At 44.3% G+C, this 27,364-nt stretch overlaps 2 protein-coding genes across 6 annotated transcripts in view; one reads left to right on the forward strand and one right to left on the reverse strand.

Annotated features, from left to right (window-relative positions):
* Nucleotides 1-22,499, reverse strand: part of ndufaf6 (NADH:ubiquinone oxidoreductase complex assembly factor 6) — a 38,868-nt gene extending 16,369 nt beyond the window's left edge. For all 3 annotated transcript variants that reach the window (XR_010975037.1, XR_010975036.1, XM_068031557.1), the window contains exons 1-3: nucleotides 22,178-22,499; nucleotides 12,204-12,303; nucleotides 6,285-6,407 (exon numbers count right to left, since the gene is read on the reverse strand). Coding sequence is in view for 1 of the 3 variants with exons in the window: in XM_068031557.1 (XP_067887658.1) it covers nucleotides 6,285-6,407; nucleotides 12,204-12,303; nucleotides 22,178-22,335 (381 nt within the window). In the remaining 2 variants the exon portion in view is untranslated. The remainder of the gene's footprint in view (nucleotides 1-6,284; nucleotides 6,408-12,203; nucleotides 12,304-22,177) is intronic.
* A 108-nt stretch (nucleotides 22,500-22,607) lies between these two features.
* The window catches only part of nagpa (N-acetylglucosamine-1-phosphodiester alpha-N-acetylglucosaminidase), a 154,808-nt gene continuing 150,051 nt past the window's right edge, over nucleotides 22,608-27,364 (forward strand). For all 3 annotated transcript variants that reach the window (XM_068031564.1, XM_068031565.1, XM_068031566.1), the window contains exon 1: nucleotides 22,608-22,734. In XM_068031564.1, the coding sequence (XP_067887665.1) occupies nucleotides 22,625-22,734 (110 nt within the window). In that variant the 5' untranslated portion in view covers nucleotides 22,608-22,624. The remainder of the gene's footprint in view (nucleotides 22,735-27,364) is intronic.

The following is a 27,364-nucleotide window of genomic DNA, read 5'->3' on the forward strand; positions in this document are numbered from 1 at the left end:
GCAGATGACATAAAACTTGGAAGTATTGTGAACTGTGAGGAGGATAGTGCTAAGACCAACTGCTCCAGTCAAAGCCCCCAATCAAAATATTGATTGTGGTGGGAGAAACACACTGATAATTCAATCCCGTCGCTCCACAGATTGCCTAACATATCATTTAAAACTTTTTAAATTAAAGACAGACCCAGCCAAATTGTACCACCTACTAACCCCGAATGAGGTGAACCAAACCAGGTATCTTTAATTAGAAGAACTAAATTCTTAAACACTATGAAGATATAAACAACATTTAAAATAGAAAAAATTATAGAGTCCTTGCAAATTTACAGTCCAATGTTGCTTGAAGTCCTCACAGTCGTCTGATGCAGGAAAAAAAAGGTTCTTCCACAGTAGAACAGTCCGTAGTCTAACTTCAGCAGTGAGTGGTGCTTTCCTCCTCCAGCAAATTTCAACAATTAACGACTTGCAAAAATTTTCAATAGAATCAAGCTGACTTTAGACTTTGAGGGATAAAAGATACACAGTCTAACTTCCCTTCCTTCAATTTAAATCACCAGAGATCTGTGTTTTGGCTTGACTTTTTAAGAATTTTGGGAGATAATAAATGAACAGACTAAATTTCTCTTCCTTCAGTTTAAATGGTTGAAAGCTCTTTTTCCAGGTGCTATCATCACAGCTGTCTGTGTCCTGTGTGTCTGTGTTCTGTTCGACCAAACTGTCTTCAACTAAAAAGCCAGTTCAAAATTGAATTTAACAAATGTATTGCTTAATTCTCACTCCCAGTGGCTGTATCTATGGTAACGAGAATGCACCCTTTGAATCGCAGTCTCCAAATGGCTGTTTCTAAGGCAACAAAAATGCACCTTCCTATAACTCCTGAGGCTTGCTGATTCTTAAAGCAATACTGATCCTTTGCAAACCTTAAAGGCAAACCACATATTCCCGGAAAAAACTACAGGACCATGACAATTGTGATAGACTTCAAGAGGACAAACAGGTTGGTGGTATGGGCGCGAAGTGGCATATGAAATTTAATACAGAGTAGTGTTAAGTGATACATTTTTGTAGGAAGAATGAGGAGAGGCAATATAACAAAGCGCACAATTCTAAAAAGGGTGCAGGAGCAGAAGGACCTGGAGGTATATGTGCACAAATCACTGAAGGTGGCAGGGCAGGTTGAGAAAGTAGTTAATAAGGTATACGGGATCCTGCGCTTTATAAATTGAGGCATAGAGTGCAAAAGTAAGGAAGTTATGGCCAACCTTTATAAAACACTGGTTCGGTCTCAACTGGAGTATTGTATCCAATTCTGTGTACCACACTTTAAGAAGGATGTGAAGGCTTTAGAGGGGGTGCAGAAAAGATTTACAAGAATAGTTCCATGGATGAGTGACTTCAGTTACATGGATAGTTTGGGAAGCTGGGACTGTTCTCCTTAGAGAAAGGAAAGCGGAGAGGAGATTTGATAGAGGTGTTCAAAATCATGAAGGGTCTGGACACAGTAGATAGGGAGAAATTGTTCCCATTGGTGGAAGGGTCGAAAACCAGAGGACACCGATTGAAGGTGAATGGCAAAAGAAACAAAGGCGACATGAGAAAAAAACTTGTTTTACGCAGCGAGTTGTTAGGATCTGTAGTGCACTGCCTTGAGAGAGAGTGTGGTGAAGGCAGATTCAAACATGGCTTTCAAAAGGGACTTGTATAATTACCTGAAAAAAAATAAATTCACAGCTACAGGGAAAGGGCAGGGGATGGGGACTAGCCGAGTCGCTCTTGCAGAGAGCTAGCACGGAAACGAAGTACTGAATGGCCTCCTCCTGTGCTATAAACATTCTATGATTTGAATTATGTATTAAATATATGGTGGCTGCACCACTTGACTTCCAGCTGTCATGTTTTTGTCACACTATGTCAACTATGCCCACAGTTAATGTGTCATGCTGCAATGACACAGTTTATCCACTGGATAGCTGTGAGCCAAATGTGTAAAATACTTCTTATAGCTTGGGACATCATATTGGGTATTCACATAGTGATTTCTCTGCACAAACAAGTTTTTTCAAAACTTTAACTGTAATATTCCACGCATTTATTGTTATTAAAGCCTGCAGGGATGAAACAATATTTAAGATTTATTTGCTTTATAAGTTTGAAGCATTCAGCTTCTACTTGCCCACGGTTCTAACACTGCGCTTGACAGCATCATGCCTCCCACTAATGCCGTCACTGTCCATCCGTTACCAACCCTCAACGCTTCCACTAGTGAGCTGGCCAGTAGTTCTCCCAAATGCTATGTCTGCCCCCTCTCAGCATTTAGCTGCAGTTCTGGACTTCACAGACTACTGCCAGCCAGCAGTGTTCCCAACCATGCCCAAGCATAAGGACAGTCTCTGTAGCATGGCACAAAAATAAGCAATGATCGAAGAAAACAGGTGTGGTCATGACAAATTTACACCAGTTGGAGCAGTAAAAGGAGGCAGTGTTAATACTTACATGACATGGAAGCTAAAAGAGGTAAAAAGCTAAAAAGTGAGCACAAGGGGCATTGAAGTAGATGATTAATACCACCCCTCACGAGCAGGTAGCAATGTGATGTATAGCTCTGGCTGGAGCAGTCTGAATTTGGAACAAATGTCCCTTGATGCCCAGTGAAACTTGCATCCCTTCTCACATTTCTGATGTTACGCCTTGACTAATCCACAAAAAAAACTAAATTTTATTTATGGTCTGGCAAAAATTGCTACTGGATACAGTTGTTAGGTTTATGCTGAGCAACAAGTGGGAGTACAGCAGCTCAAACCTCAGACAGATCTGAATTGCATGTAGTATAGTAATTCACAACATGGTATTTTCCATAATTAAAAGTAGAAAATGCTGGAATTTACCCTAATAGTCCCAGGGATGGGGGATTTTAGTTACAAGGTTAGGTTGGAAAAGCTGGGGTTATTCTCCATGGAGCAAGGGAGTTAGTTTGAGGGGAGATTTGATAAATTAGACAAGGAAAACTGTTCCCATTAACTGATGGTACAAGGATTAAGGGACACAAATTGAATGTTTTGGGCAAGTGATGCAGGGGGAATGCGAGGAAGAACGTTTTTATGCAGCAAGTGGTAATGACCAGGAGGGCGGTGCAAGTGGAGACAATCAACGATTTCAAAAGGAAATTTTTTTAAAAATATAGATACAGCACTGAAATACAAGGATCGAGCAGGGGAGTGGGACTGACTGGATTGCTCTGCGAAGAGCTGACATGGACCGAATGATCCCCTTCTATGCCGCAAATGACTCTATAAATATTCAGCAAAACTGAGTATTTCCAGCATTTTCAGTTTCTAGTTCAGATTTCCACCAACTGCACTATTTTGCCTTTGTGCTATGGTATCTATGTTATTTTGTTCCTATCTCACTAAACGAAGGGGAGACTTTGAAAAGTAGCATTTACTTAATTTTGGGGGTTTGTCAAATATCCCAAGGTAGTAGATCGTGAACAATTACAGGACTTCTTCTTTAAACATATATGGAAATTGAGGCCACTACGTGGAAACTGATGTCTAAAGTTTCTGCTCCTGACAAGATTTATAGCCGAAGTTTTTCACCTGTTGAATTTCCTGTTCACCCACAGGTATGGCCACACCCAGTATGAGAAGAGCAAGCAATGGGAAAATAAACTATGCTAAACAGCAATCTTTACTTCCCACAGTGAAAGGCAGCAGTTTAAAGAAGTGGAGAACGACTGCAGAATTCCAAGGTGCAGAGGGATCTAAGTGTACTCGTGCATGAGTTACAAAACGTTAGTATGCAGGTACAAGAAGGAATAAAGGTGGCTAATGGAATGCTATCCTTTATTACAAGAGGAATTGATTATAAAAGTAAGGATGTTATACTTCAGTTATACAGGGCATTGGTGAGACCACATCTCAAATACTGTGTGCAGTTTTGGTCTCCTTATTTAAGCAAGGATGTAAATGCGTTGGAAGCGGTTCAGAGGAGGTTTACTAGATTGAGACCTGGTATGAGCGGGCTATCTTATGAGGAAAGGTTGGACAGACTGGACTTGTTTTCACTGGAGTTTAGAAGAGTGAGGGGAAACTTGATTGAAGTTTATAAGATCCTGAACGATCTTGATGAGGTGGATGTGGAAAGGATGTTTCTTCTTGTGGGCGAGTCCAGAACTAGGGGGCAATGTTTTAAAATTAGGGGTTGCCCTTTTAGAACAGAGATGAGGAGAATTATTTTCTCTGAGGGTTATGCAACTTTATAACTCTCAGCCTCAGAAAGTGGTGGAGACTGGGTCATTGAATATTTTTAAGGCGAAGGTGGATAGATTCTTGTTAGGCAAGGGAATCAAAGATTATCAAGGACAGATGGGAGTGTGGAATTCGAGACACAAACAGATCAGCCATGATCTTATTGAATGGCGGAGCAGGCTCAAGGGGCCAAATGGCCTACTTCTGTTCCTAATTCACATGTTCATATGCAAAGAACTTTTTTGCGGTCTTTGGCTGATGTTGGGAGAAGGAAAGAAATACTTTTGCTCTCAAACTACTTTTCAACATATACTTCACCAAAGGATATTACACAGAATCCACAGGACAGAAACAGAGCATTCAGCTCCACAGGTCTATGCCAGTGTTTATACTCCACATGAGCCACTTCCCACTTGCCCCTATATCCCTCTATTCTCTTCTTCCTCAAGTATACATCAATGCCACGTGGCAGTGAGTTCTGTATTCTCATCACTCTATAAAAGAATCTAGGAGGAATTTCCTTACATAAAGAAAAGTTGTGCACTGCTAGCTGATGTTGGGATAAAGAAAGGCAAAACAATTGTTGATTTTATAGAAATTTTTAAAATTCCAGAAGTGTGTCTAAAAGGACCATGTGGGCAAGTACTTGGCTGCGCCATTTAAAAAAAAAATACAATTGTGCCTGGCATAACCGTCAGTTTTCACCATAGTCATTGATTTGTTTGATAATTTGATCAAGGTACATTGGAGAAAGAAGGAAATACTTTTGTGGAAGCCACTTTAATTATCTATTGGAAATATTACAAAGTGGGCAGTGGTTGATAACTTACAGGTATAGATTTCAATGCAGCTCCAACTAAATGAAGTAGAAGTACTGACTTCAGTTTGGTGAGCCATAAAGAGCATTCTCTGCATAAATTTAATAAACCTTCATATTTCAGCCGAGTGCTTTCCAGCATTTGTTAACGAAATGTTAACTGTCAGGATACTAGATTATGGTCTACTTCGAAAACTATTTTATCTACACTAAAGCTGATTTTTTTTTTAACGGTTCATGGACACTGAATCATTATGAAATTGTTCCATTAGGCAGGTATTGCTCAGAGGTCATCCAGGTCATAATCATCTATGTATTACCATCTGGGTGATACAATTCTGCCTCATACCAGATCAGTGAGAATCTCCGTCTCCGAAACCTGTCACTCAGAATTAATACAAGGCATTGGAATTTTTCTTCCCTCTCAACCAAACAAAGTGTAAAAATTGTCAGAACCAAACAAACATCAGAGTTCTAGAGGGAGTTTCCATTTTATGATAATATTTTTAAATACATACAAAGCTTCTGTGAGCAATTCTGAATGCCCGTCAAGGCAGCCAAGCATGCTGACAGTTACTAAAACACTTCATCTCATTTCAGCAGCATAAATTGTGCAAAGAACAACAGCTCCAAATGAGAAACCAATCATCACAATGTAAAATCCTTAAATAGTTCCTACACTTCTTTAAAACATTGTAATTCTTTAGAAATAATAAACTTTTTTTTTTTAAAAAGCCTTTAGTTATATCCTATGCCCCCCGAGGACAGAATCAGACTTGCTGAGATACTTTCTATTGTACAAGAGTCTGCCAGTATTCATTCACTATTAAGGTACATACATTGATAATGGTCACTGGATAAAGGTACCAGAGGGCAACTGGCACCCACAGAACTGTACCCCAAAGAGAGTACAGCTTCAGGAAATAAACAGAAAGAGAGAAAATTAGTAAAACCAAAATTCAAATTGAATGTTAATTGAAGTCTATTGATATCTAGCATTTCAATGCCTTAATGAGGATTTTTAAACTAGTTTCTGTTCACAACAATCTGCTCCAAAATCTCTACCATAAGAGCTCACATGTTGTTTCATTAGAAATTTTACAAGAATTTTTTTTAAAAAATACAGAATACCTCACCTTCATGACCCAACATTCTTCCTATAAATTTTGAAAGATGAAAATGCGTGAAGAACATTTTTTTTTAAAAAGCTGCTTATTTACCTTCCACAGTTCTATGGCAATGGGTTGGTGAGGGGGATTATCACTGTAAATATCTTCAATCAGTTGCTTCCAAAACTGCATCCTCATCAGACCTATTGTTTTCTGGGATACAAAATCTTGCACCTTATAAAAAGGAAAGAAAAGAACAAAATAAAGAATTATGATGAAGCAACTATTGTGTTACGCAGGGTGAAATGTTTGGTTTAAATAACTGAATTTTTATCTCATACTATAATTAATTACAATTTCCTATATTCTTGCACACAAGAATCTGAATTTTATCAGCCCTCTAGGGATGGGCAGAGAGCCCATAAAACGGTGAGGGAAGACAGTGGGGTAGAGTGCGCAGCGTCTTCCCAACACCAGCCAATTTTGTCAGGGGCAGGAAGGCCAAGAATGGCCTTTTCACCCAGAGGCCAATTGAGGCCCTTAATTGTCCAACTTAATGGCCATTTAAGGCTCTTTTCCTGCCACCACTTGTATTTTACTAGCAGCTGAAGGGAGCCCCACCACATGGGCAGCCGCCCAGTAACACCAGGCAGCCTCCCTGTGGGCTGGGGTGGGGGGTGGTCCCTCCTGCTTGGGCAATTTGTGGCCCATGGAGGGCACCCTGCCAACCTCAACCACCCCCTCCAGCTCATGCCAAGGCCTACCTGACTGGGCCTAGCAAGCCCGCCCCACTTACCTGCAGTTTGAGGCTCCAGCGCAGCTCCTGGTCCTGGGCCTCCTGTGGTACCAGCAGTGGCCACCACTCCCAGAGGCGCTGCTGGAACTGCTGAGCTGCCTGCCTTGGAGGCAGGTTCCCCATCCTTAAAGGGACAGCGACCCCAGAGTCGGGCACTTAACTGGCTGAGTGCTGTAAAATGCGGCCAGGGGTCCCCAGAACAGCTGAGGCAGGAATCCCCTCTCCTTTCTGGCCCAGTGTCGGGACCCTCACCACCTGCATAAAATCCAGCCCAAGGAGTTAAGACCAAGTACAGTCCAGGTCAAGAAAAGTTAGAGGCTGGGGAATAATTAAACTAAGGCACAGGCAAGAGGATAGGAAAACAATAAGACCACTTAAAGTAGCTCAGCTATGGCCAAAGAGTTAACAACTGGATGGAGGTTGGAGATGGTTGAAGGGGTCTTCCAAGTACGACTTGACAATTTTTACAAGGCCTATTTGGAGAAGGTACTCTTCTTGATCAGATTTTAAAAGCAGAAATATCTCATCTGTACTGGCAAGATGCCTTCATTTCTTAACAGGCACCATTAGATCACAACAGGATGCTCCATGTAAACAAACACTAAAACATTTAACAATGGAAATCCTGCATGCAACAGCTATCCATCGTACCGTAATTGTAAATGCCAGCCATGGGGTGGCACAACCTCTTTAGTTCATAATCTTTGATTTTTCCATCAGCCTAGACTTTGCAGTTTTAATAACAGCAAAACTGTCAGCGTTTACCATCATTACTATGAAACTGATAGCAACTTCTGTCATCCACACATGCACAGTTAAACATGGAAATCCAAAAGTTGCGGCCAGTGATTTCCCGCTCCTCTAGCGGGTGTGCTGTTGAAGTCCTTGCAGATGGAAATGTTAGAAATCACTTGAATTGTAGTGAACTTCCACTTTTTAACGCTATTAATCCCGCTATAAAAACCATTGAAAAAGTTATACCTTGTTGAATGAGGTGTAACTGAGTTTTTAAAATGGTGGACTAAATTGTAAATTACTGAACAACCTCTCTGGGCCTCAAACTAATTTTATATATTTGTGGAATGTCAAATTTCTCCATTACGATAAAAAGTTAGATAGATTTATAAAAAAAGTTTATGATGTCTCAGCTTCTACTTGAATCTCGTGTGAATGTCCTAATCTTATTTTACTCTCTGTAAAGGTGATTCCAAAGTGAAATACGATACTAGCAGGTTTAGTGTCAGTTAGAAGTCTTCAACGTGATTGAACACTCAGCTTGCCTGACATCACAGTTGCTGGACGCTAGAGATCCTCTATAGCTGGCACCAGAATGAAGTTAATGTCACAGAGATCGCCAGATCTTTCAGGGCTTTCTTAGAGATCAGCGGCAAGTGCCATCACTTTGTCGCTGACTGCAAAATCAGGCAATTATTTTCATCCTTCCTTCTTTTAATCGATGTTCTAAATCCAATTCAGAGTTTTGTGGTGCAATAAATGGGGCATCTAACAATCGACTGAGCTCCCTCCGAAACTGCAACAAGGAAAGCACAGGAAGTGGCCAATTGGCCCATCATGTCTGTGCCGGCCGAAAAGAAAAGGAAAATTCCCCTACTCTTCGAAATAGTGCCTTGGGATCTTTTATACACACTGAGAGGGCAGACAAGGTCTCGGTTTAATGTGCAGCACTCGCGTCAGCCAAAATTTGAACCTACAACCTCCGACTCAGTTGAGAATTCGACCAATTGAGCCACAGTTAACACAGTAATAAATCATATAGTGTGCTATCCCATTAGCAATGCAGCGCATGTGTGGACACAAACCTTTCTCCTCCTACCACGACCCCACACAGGTGTAAATCAGCAGCCTTGATATTAACCTCTGTGGAGAAACATTGCTTTGGAGGAAGGAAGTCTATTTCGGGCTTGGCAAAGTTGCTGTTGCCTTCATTCATGGATTCCTGCCTGAAGAGTGAGTTCTGTAATTGCTATGCTCTGTGGAGGACGTTCCTTTGCTAGGAGTAAGTCCTGTTGACTTTTGTGTTTTTGGAAGTTCCTGAACACTCAAGGATGTTTCTACCGTTAGACTGTTACTTTAAAAATTTAAATAGCCCTGTTGCTACAATCTGTTGCTTAAAAGATCTGTGTGAAGCCCGCTGCAAATGAACTACCTTGAACGCCTACACATCATAGACTGTTCATTAATCTCACCTGGAGAGACATCGAGTGGCATCTAACTATTCAACTCTGGGTCACCTCACCGATCCAGGAAAATACAACCAAATGTTACAACCCAGTTACTTATTTATTCTTAAGAAAATCTTGTAAAGTCAATATAACCATTTTCCCCAGTTAACTGTTGGTAAGTGAATGTATATGTGTGCACGAGGGTTAGGAAGATTGAGGAGTTATAAAGTCTTTTCATGCAAGTACCTCTCATTATAATTTAAAACTTGGTTTATTAATTGTCATGCTAGGCCCCCACCTGCCAAGAATGAGGCACATTAATTTTGTCATGAACACTGATTTTAAACTGTTACTGGAGTGAAGAAAGGACTTGTTAAACAGATCAGCCGTGGCTGGAAAAGACATTTGCATACTAACAGACAATGTTTGGAAGGACAAAGCCGCCATTCGCTGTGACATTCAACCCACAATGGACTTTTGATCACCAGATGTTGAAGGTGGGGGAGCTTGCATTCCAGGTTGATTGCTAAGATGGCCAAATACACACAGACATGGTCAAACCAGCGAGTCACATGACTAACCTGCTGGGCAACCTGAGTTTTTTGAATTTGTACAAACAGTTTGGGCAGAAAGTCTGTTTGCTCCTGGACTGAGAAGATCTCTCTCTCCTGTCTGCTCCCATCTCTTTCTCACAAGTCTCTGAATCCACTGAAGATACAGGAACCCCAAGAGAGAAAAGTCTCCTACAGCAAACAAGGTTTAAGAAGAATACTGGGCCCCAACGAAAAGCAAGATCTACCTACAATTAAGGACTCTACAGTGAGCTCAAAAACCATAACAAAAACTCTTCAGATATTGCCTCAAACTTTTCCACTTCATTTCTTCTGCTCTTTTCTGTCTCTATTTGCACACGTGGGCATGTCGTGTATCCATAGGTGTCAACCGAATTAGAGTTTAAGTTTAATAAATTTCAACTTTTCTTCTTTAAACCTAAGACAGCCTGTTTGTGCTGTTTTTTTTGCCTTATTAGAAATAAGGAGTCACCAAGGGGGAGCTAAAAACACTACCTTTAAAAATAAAACCCCATTATAGTAAAATCAGGTGAAGGCTGAGAGGGACCCCTAGACATCTCCCTCACCTGGTCGTAACAAATAAATGGTTAATTTTGTTACTGTTTAAAGAAACCTGGTTTGGCATGCTTTATTCCGGGGATAAATAAAGTGATTCATTTGGCTATTTTCCCGGTAGGTGGGAAACTTTACTAATATGCTGTGACCTGTGGAGTAGTGGGACTGAATTAACAGTACATTACTCCAGCCTCGGTCGTAACAATATAATATGGCAGCCATTTAAGAGGGTGGTTAAGAGTCAACCACATTGCTCTGATTCTGGAGTCACATGTAGGCCAGACTGGGTAAGGATGGCAATTTCCTCCTTCCTCCCCCGACAGATGTTATTGAACCAGATGGGTTTTTATGACAATCCGGTAGCTTCACAATTCTTATTGAGACCAACTTTTTATTTCAGATTTATTAACGAATTGAATTTAAATTCCCCCAGCTGCTATGGTGGGATTTGAACTCATATCTCCGGAGCATTAGTCCAGTAACATTACCACTATGGTACTGTACCCAGTTGCCTCTTGGCATACTATCATCCTTTCAAGATAGTAATGATCCCAACAATTTTCTCTGCAATTCCCAAATAACGTGCCTACACAACTTGCCAACATGAAAACTGGACTGCAATTAGACTGGTGGGTCTTGTGAACAATGCAAAATGGACAGCAACAAGCATACGTCAGTGACATGTCCACAGCATCATCCTCGTGTCAAGACCTCTCCACAGGACAGATGTCGACAATCAAACTAGTACATTGTTATGCTAAGTCTTAGTATCGAGCCATGTGGCATCACCAATCAATAAAGGTCACATATTGAAACAGTAAAAGGAAGCTCAACGTGGGAATTTCAAACACTGAACTTGTTTCTGCTGTTGAACATGGCTGTTACATAGAGAAAAATATAAATCTTACATCTTACCCATCAGGGATAACCCAGAAATGCTTACTTTGCTAAAAATCAATGCAATAGTTCATTACATTCCAGAAAGTCATATTTAGTACTTGTCAACTGACAAGTTCAGACTTCCCTCAGATTGTACTCAAATTAGCCTGAATTTATACAGAGGTTACTACAATGTTGATTTAATGCTGGAATAATTTTTAATTTAATTTAGAGATACAGCACTGAAACAGGCCCTTCGGCCCACCAAGTCTGTGCCGACCATCAACCACCCATTTATACTAATCCCACCACATCCCCCTATTCCCCTACCACCTACCTATACTAGGGGCAATTTATAATGGCCAATTTACCTATCAACCTGCAAGTCTTTGGCTGTGGGAGGAAACTGGAGCACCCGGCGAAAACCCACGCAGACACAGGGAGAACTTGCAAACTCCACACAGGCAGTACCCAGAATCGAACCCAGGTCGCTGGAGCTGTGAGGCTACGGTGCTAACCACTGCGCCACTGTGCCGCCCTACAGGTTCAAGTAGGAAAGTGGCTGTTGCATGATTTGTTCAAACAATTTCCAACAGTAGAATGGGAATGACAGGTCAAATTTTACCTCAGAAACCAGGTCTAAACTTAGTCCAACACTTTGGTCAATGTTACACTTAATCCTGTGGCACTCCATAAGGCTTTTAATTTTGTTTTTAAAAGTAAAAAAATGGCTTCTAAAATATTATTCCGGGGAGTTAATTTATGCCAATCAAAATTACCAAATATTAAACAAACATTTTTTTAAAAAAGGATCAACTGTTATTTCATACAGTTTTAACCATAATTATGCAAAATAGATCACTAAAAAAACTGTTGGCCACTATAGATATATTACACTTCACATTGGCAAAAGATGCTGACTTGGAAAATTAAGCTTACATATCTGGTGGGAGAACTTTTTTATTCATGTAATAACACTATTAAGAACTGAGAATCATTAAATTAAAATCATACACACTTCCAACAGAGCCTTGACAATATTTACCTGAGCCAACTCCACATTGAAAGCTCTTAATGCGAACACTGAGCTGTGGAATTCTGGAGGAAGCAGCAGAGAGGACAGGAAACCTTCATAATCTCTATTTCTATGTGGAAAAAAAGAACTGACTCAATCATAGATTTAGTGCATTTTACTCAGAATATAAATATTGAAAACACCAAAACAATCAGCAGGAAACCTGAAGTCTGACTACAAATCAATTCTACTGATGTGAATATGCTGGCAAGAGAAAATATATTAAAAATTCTAAATCATTTTCATCCATTGTCGCTTCTTTAACATGCTGCATGTCAGGTTATTTCTGCAATAGTACAGAAAACAGCAAGAAACAGTTCATATTACAATATGGTGTGAATTAAATTTAAGAAATCATAAGTTAGAAAAATTCTAAACATACATTGGAACTGAATTCCTGCTCAGGGTTTAAAGAGAAAAACATGCTATGCCTTAGGATCAAAAAATACCATCAGGATCATATCTGGTTATGCCATTTCAAAGCTGGACTCAAACCCGCACAAACCCAACTTTTCAACCGACGGAGTACTGGAAGAGGCAAAAAAAACCTATATCTTTGTCAGGAAATCTCTGAAGATACCTAGTCAATCCTCTGAAAAGCAAATCAGATCAGCACCAGAATGAGCCAGCAAATTAATAAGGCCAATTAATAATTTTCCAGCAACTAGTCATCAAATTCCACAGTGCTCACTATAATTCATTCCAATACTTGCAATCCAACATTACCCATAGGGCTCAAGTGGCGCAGTGGTTAGCACCGCAGCCTCAGAGCTCCAGGGACCCGGGTTCAATTCTGGGTACTGCCTGTGTGGAGTTTGCAAGTTCTCCCTGTGTCTGCGTGGGTTTCCTCTAGGTGCTCCGGTTTCCTCCCACATGCCAAAAGACTTGCAGGTTGATAGGTAAATTGGCCATTATAAATTGCCCCTAGTATAGGTAGGTGGTAGGGAAATATAGGGTGGGGATGTGGTAGGAATATGGGATTAGTGTAGAATTAGGAAATTGGGTGGTTGATGGTCGGCACAGACTAGGTAGGCCGAAGGGTCTGTTTCAGTGCTGTATCTCTAAACTAAACTAAACTAACCTCTGGTGCAACCTGCCCACTTAGAAATAAATATTAAAATCTCCATGAGTGCCTCTCACATCTCTACTTTCTAGTTCCACAAAGACCTCGTAGCACACAGAATGATCAATTAGACATGCAGACGAGAACTTAATATTTAAAACAAGTTTATTCACCCATGTCAGTGACAGCAATGAATAAAACAATAACAGGGATAACATTCTAGCATACACCTTCTCACTCTCAGCTCCATCCTTTCCAACCTCCTGTAACTGAATCATTCCCTGCCTTTTATTCTTCCAGACTGACCTTAACTGCCTTTAAAGATTTCTTGAAGCTTAATTACCTTGCCTTGGGCATTCTGACATTTTGGACGATTTCTTAAAGCTGTGCCCAGATAGCAGATACAAAGCTCTAAAATGCCCATGTTTTACATATGGTCTCCCTTTAACTCTTAAAGATGGTTGTTGCAGTCTGGGACATTACTGCAGTTCCTCAGGGTATTGTCCTAGGCCCAACCATCTTTAGCTGCTTTAATAACCTTCCCTCCATCATAAGGTCAGAAGTGGGGATATTCACTGATGATTGCACAATGTTCAGCACCATTTTTTTTTTTTTTTATTTCCAAAATATACTTTATTCATAAAAATCTGTAAAAATTACATTGCCAAACAGTTTCCAAACAGCACCAAAAAATACAAACATTGCAAAAGAGATCAGTTTCTTTCAATAATGTCATGAGTTTCTTCCCAACCCTTCCGTTTCACAATTGTCATGTCAATTACAGTTTTACATTTACAGCAATTGAGAATATTAACGATACAGTTCGAGGGGTTTCCCATGAATCCAGCCCCTCAGTCCAGCTTGGTGGGGGAACCTTACACTGTGGTCTTTCCCCATTGAGCCTTTGCTGCGGCTGCCCCAAGCTTTAGTGCGTCCCTCAGCACCTAGTCCTGGACCTTGGAATGTGCCAGTCTGCAACATTCGGTGGTGGACAACTCTTTGCGCTGGAAGACCAGCAAGTTTCGGGCAGACCAAAGGGCATCTTTCACCGAATTGATAGTCCTCCAGCAGCAGTTGATGTTTGTCTCGGTGTGCGTCCCTGGGAACAGCCCGTAGAGCACAGACTCCTGTGTTACAGAGCTGCTTGGGATGAACCTTGACAAAAACCACTGCATCTCTTTCCACACCTGCTTTGCAAAGGCACATTCCAGGAGGAGGTGGGCGACCGTCTCTTCCCCACCACAGCCAACGCGGGGGCACTGTGCGGAGGGGGCGAGACTTCGGGTGTGCATGAAGGATCTGACGGGGAGGGCCCTTCTCACCACCAGCCAAGCTACGTCTTGGTGCTTGTTTGAAAGTTCTGGTGATGAGGCATTCCGCCAAATGACTTTGACGGTCTGCTCGGGGAACCATCCGACAGGATCCACCGTTTCCTTTTCCCGTAGGGCCTTGAGGACATTCCGTGCAGACCACTGCCTGATGGACCGGTGGTCAAAGGTGTTTTTCCGCAGAAACTGCTCCACGAAGGATAGGTGGTACGGCACGTCCCAACTGCACGGAGCGTTCCGCGGCAATGTGACCAGGCCCATCTTTCGCAACACCGGGGACAGATAGAACCTCAGCACGTAGTGACACTTGGAGTTTGCGTACTGGGGATCTACACATAGCTTGATGCAGCCGCACACGAAGGTGGTCATCAGGATGAGGGCCACGTTGGGTACATTTTTCCCGCCCATGTCCAGAGATTTGAACATCGTGTCCCTCCGGACCCGGTCCATTTTAGATCCCCAGACGAAGCGGAAAATGGCTCGGGTGACTGCCACGGCGCAGGAGTGGGGTATGGGCCAGACCTGCGCCACGTAGAGCAACAAGGTGAGCGCCTCGCACCTGATGACCAGGTTCTTACCCACAATGGAGAGAGATCGCTGCCCCCACATGCCCAACTTTTGTCGTACCTTGGCTACTCGCTCCTCCCATGTTTTGGTGCACGCCCCGGCACTTCCGAACCATATCCCCAGCACCTTCAGGTAATCTGACCTGACGGTGAAGAGGACAAAGGATCGGTCGGCCCAGTTCCCAAAGAACATGGCCTCGCTCTTGCCGTGGTTAACTTTGGCTCCCGAGGCCAGTTCGAACTGGTCGCAGATGCTCATCAGTCTGCGCACGGACAGCGGATCCGAGCAGAAGACGGCGACGTCATCCATGTACAGGGAGGTTTTGACCTGAGTGCCTCCGCTGCCTGGGATTGTCACCCCTCTTATGCTCGCATCCTTCCTAATAGACTCAGCAAAGGGTTCAATACAGCAAACAAACAAGACCGGGGAAAGAGGACAGCCCTGTCTGACTCCAGATTTGATCGGGAAACTTTCAGATTCCCACCCGTTGATTGAGACTGCGCTACTGATGTTTGTGTAGAGCAGTTGGATCCAATTGCAGATTCCCTCCCCAAACCCCATTTTGGAAAGCACGTCCATCATGTAGGTGTGCGATATCCTGTCAAAAGCCTTCTCCTGGTCCAGGCTGATGAGGCAGGTGTCCACCCTCCTGTCCCGTACGTAGGCGATCGTATCCCTGAGTAGCGCGAGACTATCAGAGATCTTCCTGCCGGGTACAGTACAGGTCTGATCGGGGTGAATCACCAGCTCCAGAGCAGACTTGACTCGACTGGCTATGACTTTGGACAGAATCTTGTAATCAACATTAAGCAGTGAGATGGGCCGCCAATTTCTGATTTCTGCCCTCTCCCCCTTCTGCTTGTAAATGAGGGTGATGATGCCTCTTCTCATGGATTCTGACATGCTGCCGGCCAGGAGCATACTCTCGTATACTTCCAGCAGGTCCGGGCCGACCCAGTCCCACAGGGACGAGTACAACTCGACCGGTAAGCCGTCGCTCCTGGGGGTTTTACTCGTCTCGAAAGACTCGACGGCCTTTGTCAGCTCGTCCAGAATTAGCGGCTTGTCCAGTCTCTCCCTCCTGCTGTCATCTAGGACCTCTGTGATAGATGACAGGAAGGACTGGGAGGCTCTGCTGTCTGTGGGCTTCGCGTCATACAGCCCAGCATAAAAGGATTTGCTGATCCTTAGTATGTCGGACTGCGAAGACGTTACCGAGCCATCTTCTTCCTTCAGGCTGCTGATAACAGAGCTCTCTCTGTGTACCTTTTGGAAGAAGTAACGCGAGCACGTCTCATCCTGCTCGATGGAGCGGACTCTGGACCGGAAGATGATCTTGGAGGCCTCCTTGGCAAAGAGCGAGGCCTGCTGGCTCTTCACCTCTTGGAGGTCCTCCTTGACCTCGACCCCCATTGACTGCAACCGGAGTAGATTTTGCATAATTTTCTGGAGTCGGGACAGTTCCCTCTGTCTCTCTCTCGCCTTCTGAACACCTTTGTGGATGAAGAACCTCTTGATGTTCTCCTTTATCGCTTCCCACCAGTGAACTGGAGACTCAAAGAGGGGTTTCACGGTCCTCCAACCTTTGTAATCCCTTTTGAGTTCCTCAACGTTCTCTGGGGTCAGCAGTGTCGCATTGAGCTTCCACGTCCCTCTGCCAAGCCGCTGGTCGTCCTGTAAGTGACAGTCGGCCAGTAAGAGGCAGTGGTCGGAGAAGAACACCGGCTTGACGTCGGTGGATCCGACCGTGACAGCACGGGACACAAACAGGAAGTCAATCCTGGAACGGGCAGACCCGTCCGATCTTGACCATGTGTATCTGCGCTGCACTCCGTCTGCAGGTTTGCTGAAGACGTCGTGCAGTTTGGCATCCTTAACTGTTTCTATTAGGAATCTGGACGTAGCGTCCAGTTTGCTGTCGTCACTGCCGGATCGTCCAGCCGCATCGATGATGCAGTTGAAGTCACTGCCTAGGATGACCGGCCTGGACGTCGCCAGCAGCAGTGGGAGCTGCTGGAAGACGGTCAGCCGCTCGCTGCGTTGTACCGGGGCGTACACGTTGATCAACCGGAGCGGAGCGTTGTTGTACATCACGTCTGCTACGAGGAGGCGGCCGCCCACCACCTCCTTAACTTCGGAGATGGTGAAGTTACCTCCCCGCAGCAGAATACCCAGGCCGGAGGAACGGCAATCATTACCCCCCGACCAGATCGATGGCCCGTGGGACCACCATCGCGACCACTGCCTGTAGGTGCTGAGGTGTGGTATTCCACACTCCTGCAGAAACAGTAGGTCAGCTTTGACCTTGGCAAGGTAATCCAAGGTTGAAACACATCGCGTAGTAGATTTAATGCTACGCACATTAATGGAAGCAATTCTTACACCCATTTTTTACTAAAAATTAGTTGTTGCTTCCCATACCATTTGTCCTCGCTAGTCCCAGTCCTTCCCCTTCGGGATGTTCCTGCATACCCATCGTGTGCGCAAGCAGTTTCACGTTGGTTGGGCTCAGAAACCCCTCCTGATTTTTCATGCAGGGTTTGTGCCGCTCGGGTGACATCGGGGGGGTCTTGTAGGCAGAGAGGATTGGGTTGTCCTCAGCTGCTTCCATCTGTTCCTCCTCGAAAATATCACAGCTCCCGGTCTCCCGGAGCTCAGGTGCGCCAGACGTGTCTTTGCTCCCGGTGTCCCGGAGCTGAGATGCGTTGGCCACGTCGTTACGTGTGGGGAATTGGGGTTGGGGCACGCCGGGCCCATCACAGCTTCCAGTGCCCGGGGGCTGGGATGCTTTATCATCCATCTCGGAGTTCTGCCGCCTCTTTTGAAGGGGCTGTCGTTCCAGCATTTCCCCGTCCAGTGAAGAGGAGTTGTTGCAGTCTGATTCAGAAGAGAGCCTCCTCTTGCCACTGGTTTGGGTGGTGGCTTTGGGATGTTTTTTCTTTGTGGTTTTCCTCTGGACCACTTGCCACTGACCTGTTTGTCCATCTGCTGCCTCCTCCTCCATTGATTCTGTCTGTGGAGGAGGGGTTTCCGGGCGCTGGGTAGGTGCTGGGTCGTTGGTTTCAGCTGCCTCCCCTTCCTTCTCAGGTTGAAGTTCCTCACTGCGAAGAAGGTTGCTGGTCTCCTTTCGAACAGCGGACGCCTTCGTCGAACCTTCTCCCGGCCTTTCCTTGGACCTTGCCGCCTGAGCATAGCTGAGGCAACGTTTGGGGCAGGTCTTGTAGAGATGGCCTGCCGCACCGCACAAGTTGCAACACTTAGTCTGCTTACAGTCCTTGGTCTGATGGCCTTCCTCCTTGCAGTTCTTGCAAACAACCGTGCTGCAGTTGGCTGCCATGTGACCAGATTTGCCACAGGTGCGGCAAACTCTGGGCTGCCCAGCGTAGACCAAGAAGCCTCGACTTCCACCGATAGCGAAGCTGGAGGGAGGGTGGATGATGGCTCCACTGGGATCTACCTTCAAGGTCACCTTGACCTGCCGCTTGCTGGTCCAGATCCCAAAGGGGTCCTTGACATCAGTGCTGCTGCCGGCCACCTCGACGTACCTGGCGAGAAAGGTGAGTACATCCACCACCGGAACATGGGGGTTGTAGAAATGAATCGTCACCACCCGGTCCCGTGGTGACGGAAGCGTGAAGAGCGGCTCCGCTGTGAGGATCGACAGTGGAGCCCGGTCCCCTTTCTCCTTGAACGCCTTCAGGAACTTGATGCATCCCGCCACGTTCCGGAACGTCACGTCGAAGTATCCACTGCTGGGGAAATCCTGCAGGCAGAAGACGTCCGTCGCTTGATGGCACCATTCGCGACTCCTCAGATACTGAAGCAGTCCATGTAGAAATGCAGCAAGACCTGGACAATATCCAGGCTTGGGCTGATAAGTAGCAGCTAACATTCGACCACACAAGTGCCAGGCAATGACCATCTCCAACAAGAGTGAATCTAACCATCTCCCCTTGACATATATATGCACAATATATATTAATGATATAGATGAGGGAATTAAATGTAATACATCCAAGTTTGCAGACAACACAAAGCTGGGTGGGAATGTGAGCGGTGAGGAGGATGTAGAGAAGCTCCAATGTGATTTGAACAGGTTGAGTGAGTGGGCACATACAGGGCAGATGCAGTATAATGTGGATAAATGTGAGGTTATCCACTTTGGTGGCAAAAACAGAAAGGCAGATTATCTGAACGGCGATAGATTGGGAAAAGGGGAGGTGCAGCGAGACCTGGGTGTCCTTGTGCACCAGTCACTGAAAGTAAGCATGCAGATGCAGCAGGCAGTTAAGAAGGCAAATGGTATGTTGGCCTTCATAGCGAGAGGATTCGAGCAGAGGAGCAAGGATGTCTTGCTGCAATTATACAAGGCATTGGTGAGACTACATCTGGAGTATTCTGTGCAGTTTTGGTCTCCTTATCTGAAGAAGGATGTTCTTGCTATAGATGGAGTGCAGCGAAGGTTCACCAGATTGATTCCTGGGATGGCAGAACTGATGTTTGAAGGGAGATTGTGTCGATTAGGCTTGCATTCGCTAGAGTTTAGAGGAATGAGAGGAGATCTCATAGAAACCTACAAAATTCTAACAGAACTGGGCAGACTAGATGCAGGAAGGATGTTCCCAATGGCGAGGGAGTCCAGGACCAGGGGTCACAGTCTAAGGATAAGGGGTATGTCATTTAGGACTGAGATGAGGAGGGATTTCTTCACCCAGAGAGTGGTGAATCTGTGGCATTCTCTACCACAGCAGTTGAGGCCAAATCATTAAATATATTCAAGAAAGAGTTAGATACAGTTCTTGGGACTAATAGGATCAAGGAATACGGGGAGAAAGCAGGAACAGGTTACTGAGTTTGAATGATCAGCCATGATCGTACTGAATGGCGGAGCAGGCTCAAAGGGCCGAATGGCCTACTCCTGCTCCTATTTTTCTATGTTTCTATTTAATGGTATTACCATCGCTGAATCCCCCACTATCAACATCCTAGGGGTTACCATTGACCAGAAGCTGAACTGGAGTAGCCATATAAATACCATGGCTACAAGAGTAGGTCAGAGGCTAGGAATCCTGAGGCGAGTAACTCACCTCCTGACTCCCCAAAGCCTGTCCACCATCTACAAGGCACAAGTCAGGAGTGTGATGGAATACTCTCCACTTGCCTGGATGGGTGCAGCTCCGTCAACACTCAAGAAGCTCGACACTATCCAGAACAAAGCAGCCTGCTTGATTGGCACCCCATCCACAAACATTCACTCCCTCTACCACCAACGCATAGTGGCAGCAGTGTGTACCAGATGCACTGCAGCAACGCACCAAGGTTCCTTAAATAGCACTTTCCAAACCAGCAACCTCTACCAACTAGAAGGACAAGGGCAGAAAATGCATGGGAACACCACCACCTGCAAGTTCTCCTCCAAGTTACACACCATCCTGACTTGGAACTATAATCGCTGTTCCTTCACTGTCGCTGGGTCAAAATCCTGGAACTCCCTTCCTAACAGCACTGTGGGTGTAACTACCTCGCATGGCAGTTCAAGGCGTCAGCTCACCACCACCTTCTCCAGAGCAATTAGGGATGGGCAATAAATGCTGACCTAACCAGTGATGCCCACAAGCCACGAAAGGAAAAAAAAAACTGCAGATGCTGGAAATCTGAAACAAAAAAAAGTGCTTGAAATACTCAGCAGGTCTGGCAGCATCTGTGGAGAGAGAAGCAAAGTTAACATTTCAGGTCTGTGACCTTTCATCAGAACTGGTAAAGGTTAGAAAAGAATTAGGTTTTAAGGAAGTGAAGGGGAGTGGGGGAAGAGAACAAAGGGGAAGGTGTTTGATAGGGCAGAGGGAGATTAGACACTTTATCAAATGCCTGGAGGGAAATAGAAAGCAATGAAGGTGAACATGATAAAAGAAACAAATGAAAATCCCGTTACAGAGAAGAGGAGGACTACTGCAAGGTAAATAGCGTGCTTTTATTGCAAGGGGACCAGAATACAAGAACAAGGAAGTCTTGCTGGGGCTATTCACCTTAGAGAAAAGAAGGGCTAGAACAGATTTGAAAGGGTGTTGAAAATCACAAGGGGTCTGGACAGAATTGACAGGCAGAAACTGTTCCCATTTGCAGTAAGGTTGAGACCAGTGGACACCAATTTAAGGTGAATGGCAAAAGATCCAATGATGACATGAGGGAAAACCTTTTTTTACACAGTTTGTATTTAGGATCTGGAATGCACTGCCTGAGAGTGTGGTGGAGGTGTAGCTTTCAAAAGGGAATTGGATAATTATCCGAAGAGGAAAAATTAGCAGGGCTACAGGGAAAGGGCAGGGGAGTGGGACTAGCTAAGCTACTCTTGCAGAGAGCCAGCATGGACTCACAAGGCAGAATGGCTTCCTTCTGTGCTGTAACCATTCTCTGCTTCTATAAATTGTATCAGATTTTGGTGAGACCATACCTGGAGTACTGTGTGCAATTTTGGTCTCCATATTTAAGGAAGGATATACTTGTCCTGGAGGTGGTACAGCAAAGCTTCTCTAGATTGGTCCCTGGGATGATAGGCTGAGTAAGTTGAGCCTATACTGTCTGTAGTTTAGAAGAATGAGAGGTGATCTCATTGAAACTTAAAAGATTCTGAAGGGGCTTGACAGGATAGACAGAAAGGTTGCTTCCCTTGCTGGGGAATCTAGAATATAGGGGGTACAGCCTCAGAATAAAGGGTTGATCATTTAGGACTGAGATGACAAGACATGTCTTCACTCAGAGGGTTATGAATCGTTGGAATTCTCTACCCCCAGAGGATTGTGGATGCTCCATCATTGAACATACTCTCGGTGGACTGTTGATCTCTCAGGGAATCAAGGGATCACTCAAGTTGTACTCTGGCTGGTGTTGCAGGAAAGACAAGACTCCGGAGTAAAGATGGGTATTAACACACTGGAGGCATGATGGTTACCGAGGTGTAGTATTGACAGCAGGGTCCTGGCACTCACCTGACAAGCTGCATGCAATATTGCTGATGATATCCGGGGGCCGTTGCCCCAGTGTTAGCCGCGCGCACCCTGTCCGCCATGCACCCTGTCCGACCCTTTATGAGCAAAGCATTCCTCAACACGCGCGCGGTAACCCCCAACACCATCGCACAGCTCATATCGCCGAAAGTGCATCGAAAAACACCATCCCCGTTCTGCCCTTCACTTATTCCTTCCGGGTGACAACCCCGTAACCGGTTGAAAGCGTCACATTGAATTTAAACGTCTGTATCCGGAAAAACGCTGAATTCCCGTTTGCGATAAACAGACATAGTTACTGGATTTTTTAATGTCGATTTGGGGGGGGGGGGGGGTGTGTCTCACTGTGATCACGTGACGATGGGAAAAGGGGGCTGGGGGGTCAATTCATATCATGTGACGGTGACGGGGATTGGGGGAGGTGTGCGAATGGCGGTTGATGGTTGTTGTCTCGTCTGGTGCAGGATCCGTCGTTGGTGCATGGGGCTGGTTGCTGGTGTTCTGTTACTCTTACAGACGAGTGGGGGAGTTATTAGCGAGTAGGTGTCTGCCTATTTATGTTATCTTTTTTTACCTCTGAGAATGGCTTTTGGTTTTGTAACGTGTTCACCACGGACTGTTCCTTATCGCAGTGAAATGCTCAGTATCTGAGCCGAGCGCGGCAGTTGTCGTTTCGGCTGAAGTTACGGTGCGGCTCAGTACCAGTTAGTTAGACTCATAATGGGCAGTTCACGTTCCCAAATTTCCTAAAATGAGGACTTGCATTAAGAAGGTGGTTTAATCCTGGGATAATGAACGAGCATTTGGCACGATTAAAGCTGATCCATGATCCACCGACCCCCTACCAAAGTTAAATGTCCATCATATAATGGGGAAATTTTGATACTTGGGGCAACAGTCATTGGCAGACAAATACCTGGAGACTAGGTGTAAAATTTTATAATACCCAAATAGAAAAGCTGTTGAAGCTTTGCACATCCAACCAGTGGATGTGCTATGCAGTTGGCATTGTGTGATTCTATTTTAAGGCCATTGTACGTTTCGTAGTGAGCTGCAATGATCTGTATGCCACCTAAGAGAGGTCCCTCCTATTTACATGTCTAGTTAGAGCTGATATGCATGTTTGATTTTACAATTACTGTTTTCCTGTGATATGTTTGTGCTGAGGTTGGTTCCAAGATGGAATGCTTGGTGAGGTGTCCTTGGCACTGTCCATATGGCAGACTTGGTAACCAAGACCAGTATCACTAAATTGTTACTTGTGGGGCCAAGCTGTGTGAAGAGTGGCTGCTGCATTTCCATACATTACAACAGTGACTACACTTCAAAAGCACTTAATTAATTGGCTGTAAGTGTACTTCATGATATCCTGTCATGAAATACACTATAGAAACAGGAAGAGGAGAATGTTATTTTGCCACATGAGCCTGTTCTACCATTCAATGAGATTGTGGCTAATCTATAACTTAACTCCATATGCACCTTGATCCCTTAATATCTTGGATTAATAAAAATATATTCTCAAATTTAAAAGCAACACTTTACTGAGCATCATGTGCTGTTTGAGCAAGAATTCCAAATTTCTATCATTCTGATGCAGATATGTTTCCTAACATCACTCCTGAAAAAAAAATCTGACTTTAATTTTTAGGCTATATTCCCTTGTCCTAGATTCTCCAACCAGCGGAAATAGTTTCTCTCTATCTAAACTTCAGTTCAATAACCCCTTAACCTTCTGAATTCCAGCAAGTAAAGCTGTAGTTTGTGTAATCTGCCCTTGTAATTTAACCTTTCTAGTCCAGGCTTTCCTCTGGTCAAGCAATGCTGCACTCCCTCTAATATATCCTTCCGAAGGCTTGGTGCTCAGAACTGAGTACAGTACTTCAGGTGTGTTCTAACAAGGGCTTTGGATTCTAGTCTTCTAGATATAAAGCCCAGCAGTCCATTAGCTTTTTTTTGATTATTTTCTGTACCGATCCATGATATTTAAATGTTCTCTGTACATGAACCCCCTCAGTCTCTGGACCTCCACTGTTTCTAGCTTTTCATTGTTTCGAAAGTACACTGATTTATCCATTTTAGGTCCAAAGTGTATGACCTCATACTTGCTTACATTGAAATCTATTTGCCATAGGTTTTCCCACTCACAGTCTATTAATATCACTTTGTAATTTTATGCTCCCATCTGCACTGCTTACATATTTTATAGAAATGGTTTGTTTTCTTTACTCCTGGTGTAAATCTGAATTCTTTTTGCCTTCAGTCTGGTTCAGTAAATATACCGAGTCGGATGCGTAGGTAAAATCAATTACTTTATTTGCGCATTTAGCCGGCTGACTTACTCGAATACAACGACACTGACTCCACCCAGAGTCTGTCTGGTCCACTAGAGTAAGTGAAGTTTTTGATACAGGTACTACTGTTTATACATTAAGATTCATGCTACACCTCCTTGTTTAACCAATCAGTGCGGTACAATTCGACTTCACCCACGTGGTGACATGCAGTACATCTGTTACTGAGGTTACAATACACTCCATTCTCAATACATACTTGTTACTAATAAAATATTGTTTTGTACCAGCAAGATAAAAGAAAGTGGACAAGCAAGCTAATTAGCAAGAGCATAGGAATCATCAATAACCATTCTGGTCTCACTCCCTACATTGATCATGAGTTCTGTTTCTACCTTGTGACAAGTAATTGCGGTGCATCCTGCTATCTCTATTAGGTGTACATTCCTGAGTGTTTCGTGCAGTCTGCAGCGACAGGTAGTGGCAGCTCACGAAGATAAGAGGGGCCTCGCACTCCTTATCACTCACACAGGGATGGACATCATTTGATTCACAGGAGTCCATTTGTTCCAAACCACAGGGAGTCACACAATCAGGCCATAAAGAACAGATGTCCTTGCAATTACCAGTGTCGGCTAGTCTTTACAGTCTCACACGCTCTGCCTTTACTTTTAACTATTTCATTGTGGTTTCTGCCACTTAAAATCAAAGCTCAGCAAAGCTACTATTCCTAACTTGGCTATATTTCCCATTAAGCATAGTGCCATGCCTTTCTGCTCACTTCCACACTGGTAGCTGTTAATAATTGACCAGTTAGCTAATTTAATTGGACTTGGATACATGGAACTGTCATTGAGTAGTGGTTAATTTCCCAGTTACTTCTGGAAAATTCTGCAAACTAGTGCCCAAATGAATAGGTGACCCTAGTTGGACAAAGAATAGGAACCTACACCATGGTAAACTGCTTTTAAGTTCCAGCTGTGACTCTGCATACATTTGGAAGTCCTTCAATATTGGCAGTTGCTATTGTGGGATTAGGTAAGTGGCATGTTACTATGGGCAGCGAGGATGCACTCCATGTCTTACGTAGCTTTTTTAGTAGTTTAGTTAAGTTACTTAACTTCGTGAAGTTAGTTACCTCTTGTATCAAACTGGCTCCGAGACTGGCAGCTCATTTGCTGTGCAACTCTATCTTTACGAAAAATCATGCTTGACAAATCTCCTAGAATTCTTCCAGGATGTAACTAGTAGAGTTGATGAGGGGGAGCCAGTGGATGTGGTTTATTTGGACTTTCAGAAGGCTTTCGACAAAGTCCCACATAAGAGAATAGAACATAGAACATGGAACAGTACAGGCCCTTCGGCCCACGATGTTGTGCCGAACCTTTAACCTACTCTAGGATCAAACTACCTACATACCCTTCATACTACTATCATCCATGTACCTATCCAAGAGTCGCTTAAATGTCCCTAATGTATCTGCTTCTACTACCACCGCTGGCAGTGCATTCCACGCCCCCACCACTGTGTAAAGAACCTACCTCTGACATCGCCCCGAAACCTTCCTCCAATCACCTTAAAATTATGTCCCCTGGTGATGGCCCTTTCCACCCTGGGAAAAAGTCTCTGGCTATCCACTCTATCTATGCCTCTCATCACTTTGTACCCCTCTATCAAGTCACCTCTCATCCTTCTTCGCTCCAATGAGAAAAGCCCTAGCTCCCTCAACCTTTCTTCGTAAGACATGCCCTCCAGTCCAGGCAGCATCCTGGTAAATCTCCTCTGCACCCTCTCTAAAGCTTCCACATCCTTCCTATAATAAGGCGACCAGAACTGAACACAATATTCCAAGTGTGGTCTCACCAGGGCTTTATAGAGCTGCAGCATAACCACGTGGCTCTTAAACTCAATCCCCCTGTTAATGAAAGCCAACACACCATACGCTTTCTTAACAACCCTATCAACTTGGGTGGCAACTTTGAGCGATCTATGGACATGGACCCCAAGATCCCTCTGTTCCTCCACACTACCAAGAATGCTGTCTTTAAGCCTGTATTCTGCATTCAAATTCGTCCTTCCAAAATGAATCACTTCACACTTTTCCAGGTTGAACTCCATCTGCCACTTCTCAGCCCAACTCTGCATCCTGTCAATGTCTGTTGCAACCTACAACAGCCTTCCACACTATCCACAACTCCGGCAACCTTCGTGTCATCGGCAAACTTGCTAACCCAGCCTTCCACTTCCTCAGCCAAGTCATTTATAAAAATCACCAAAGAGTAGAGGTCCCAGAACAGATCCCTGCGGAACACCACTGGTCACCGAGCTCCAGGCTGAATACTTTCCATCTACTACCACCCTCTGTCTTCTATGGGCCAGCCAATTCTGTATCCAGACAGCCAACTTTCCCTGTATCCCATGCCTCCTTACTTTCTGAATGAGCCTACCATGGGGAACCTTATCAAACGCCTTGCTAAAATCCAAATACACCACATCCACTGCTCTTCCTTCATCAATGTGTTTTGTCACATCGTCAAAGAATTCAATAAGGTTTGTGAGGCATGACCTGCCCCTCTCAAAGCTATGCTGACTGTCTCGAATCAAACTATGCTTTTCCAATTAATCATAAATCCTGTCTCTTAGAATCCTCTCCAATAATTTTCCCACTACCGATGTAAGACTGACTGGTTTATAATTCCCAGGGTTATCCCTATTCCCTTTCTTGAACAAGGGAATAACATTTGCCACCCTCCAATCATCTGGTACTACTCCAGTGGACAGTGAGGACGCAAATATCATCGCCAAAGACGCGGCAATCTCTTCCTTCGCTTCCTGTAATATCCTTGGGTATATCCCGTCTGGCCCCGGGGACATA

Source organism: Heterodontus francisci, chromosome 5 (assembly GCF_036365525.1).
Source record: "Heterodontus francisci isolate sHetFra1 chromosome 5, sHetFra1.hap1, whole genome shotgun sequence".
Lineage (NCBI taxonomy): Eukaryota > Metazoa > Chordata > Chondrichthyes > Heterodontiformes > Heterodontidae > Heterodontus > Heterodontus francisci.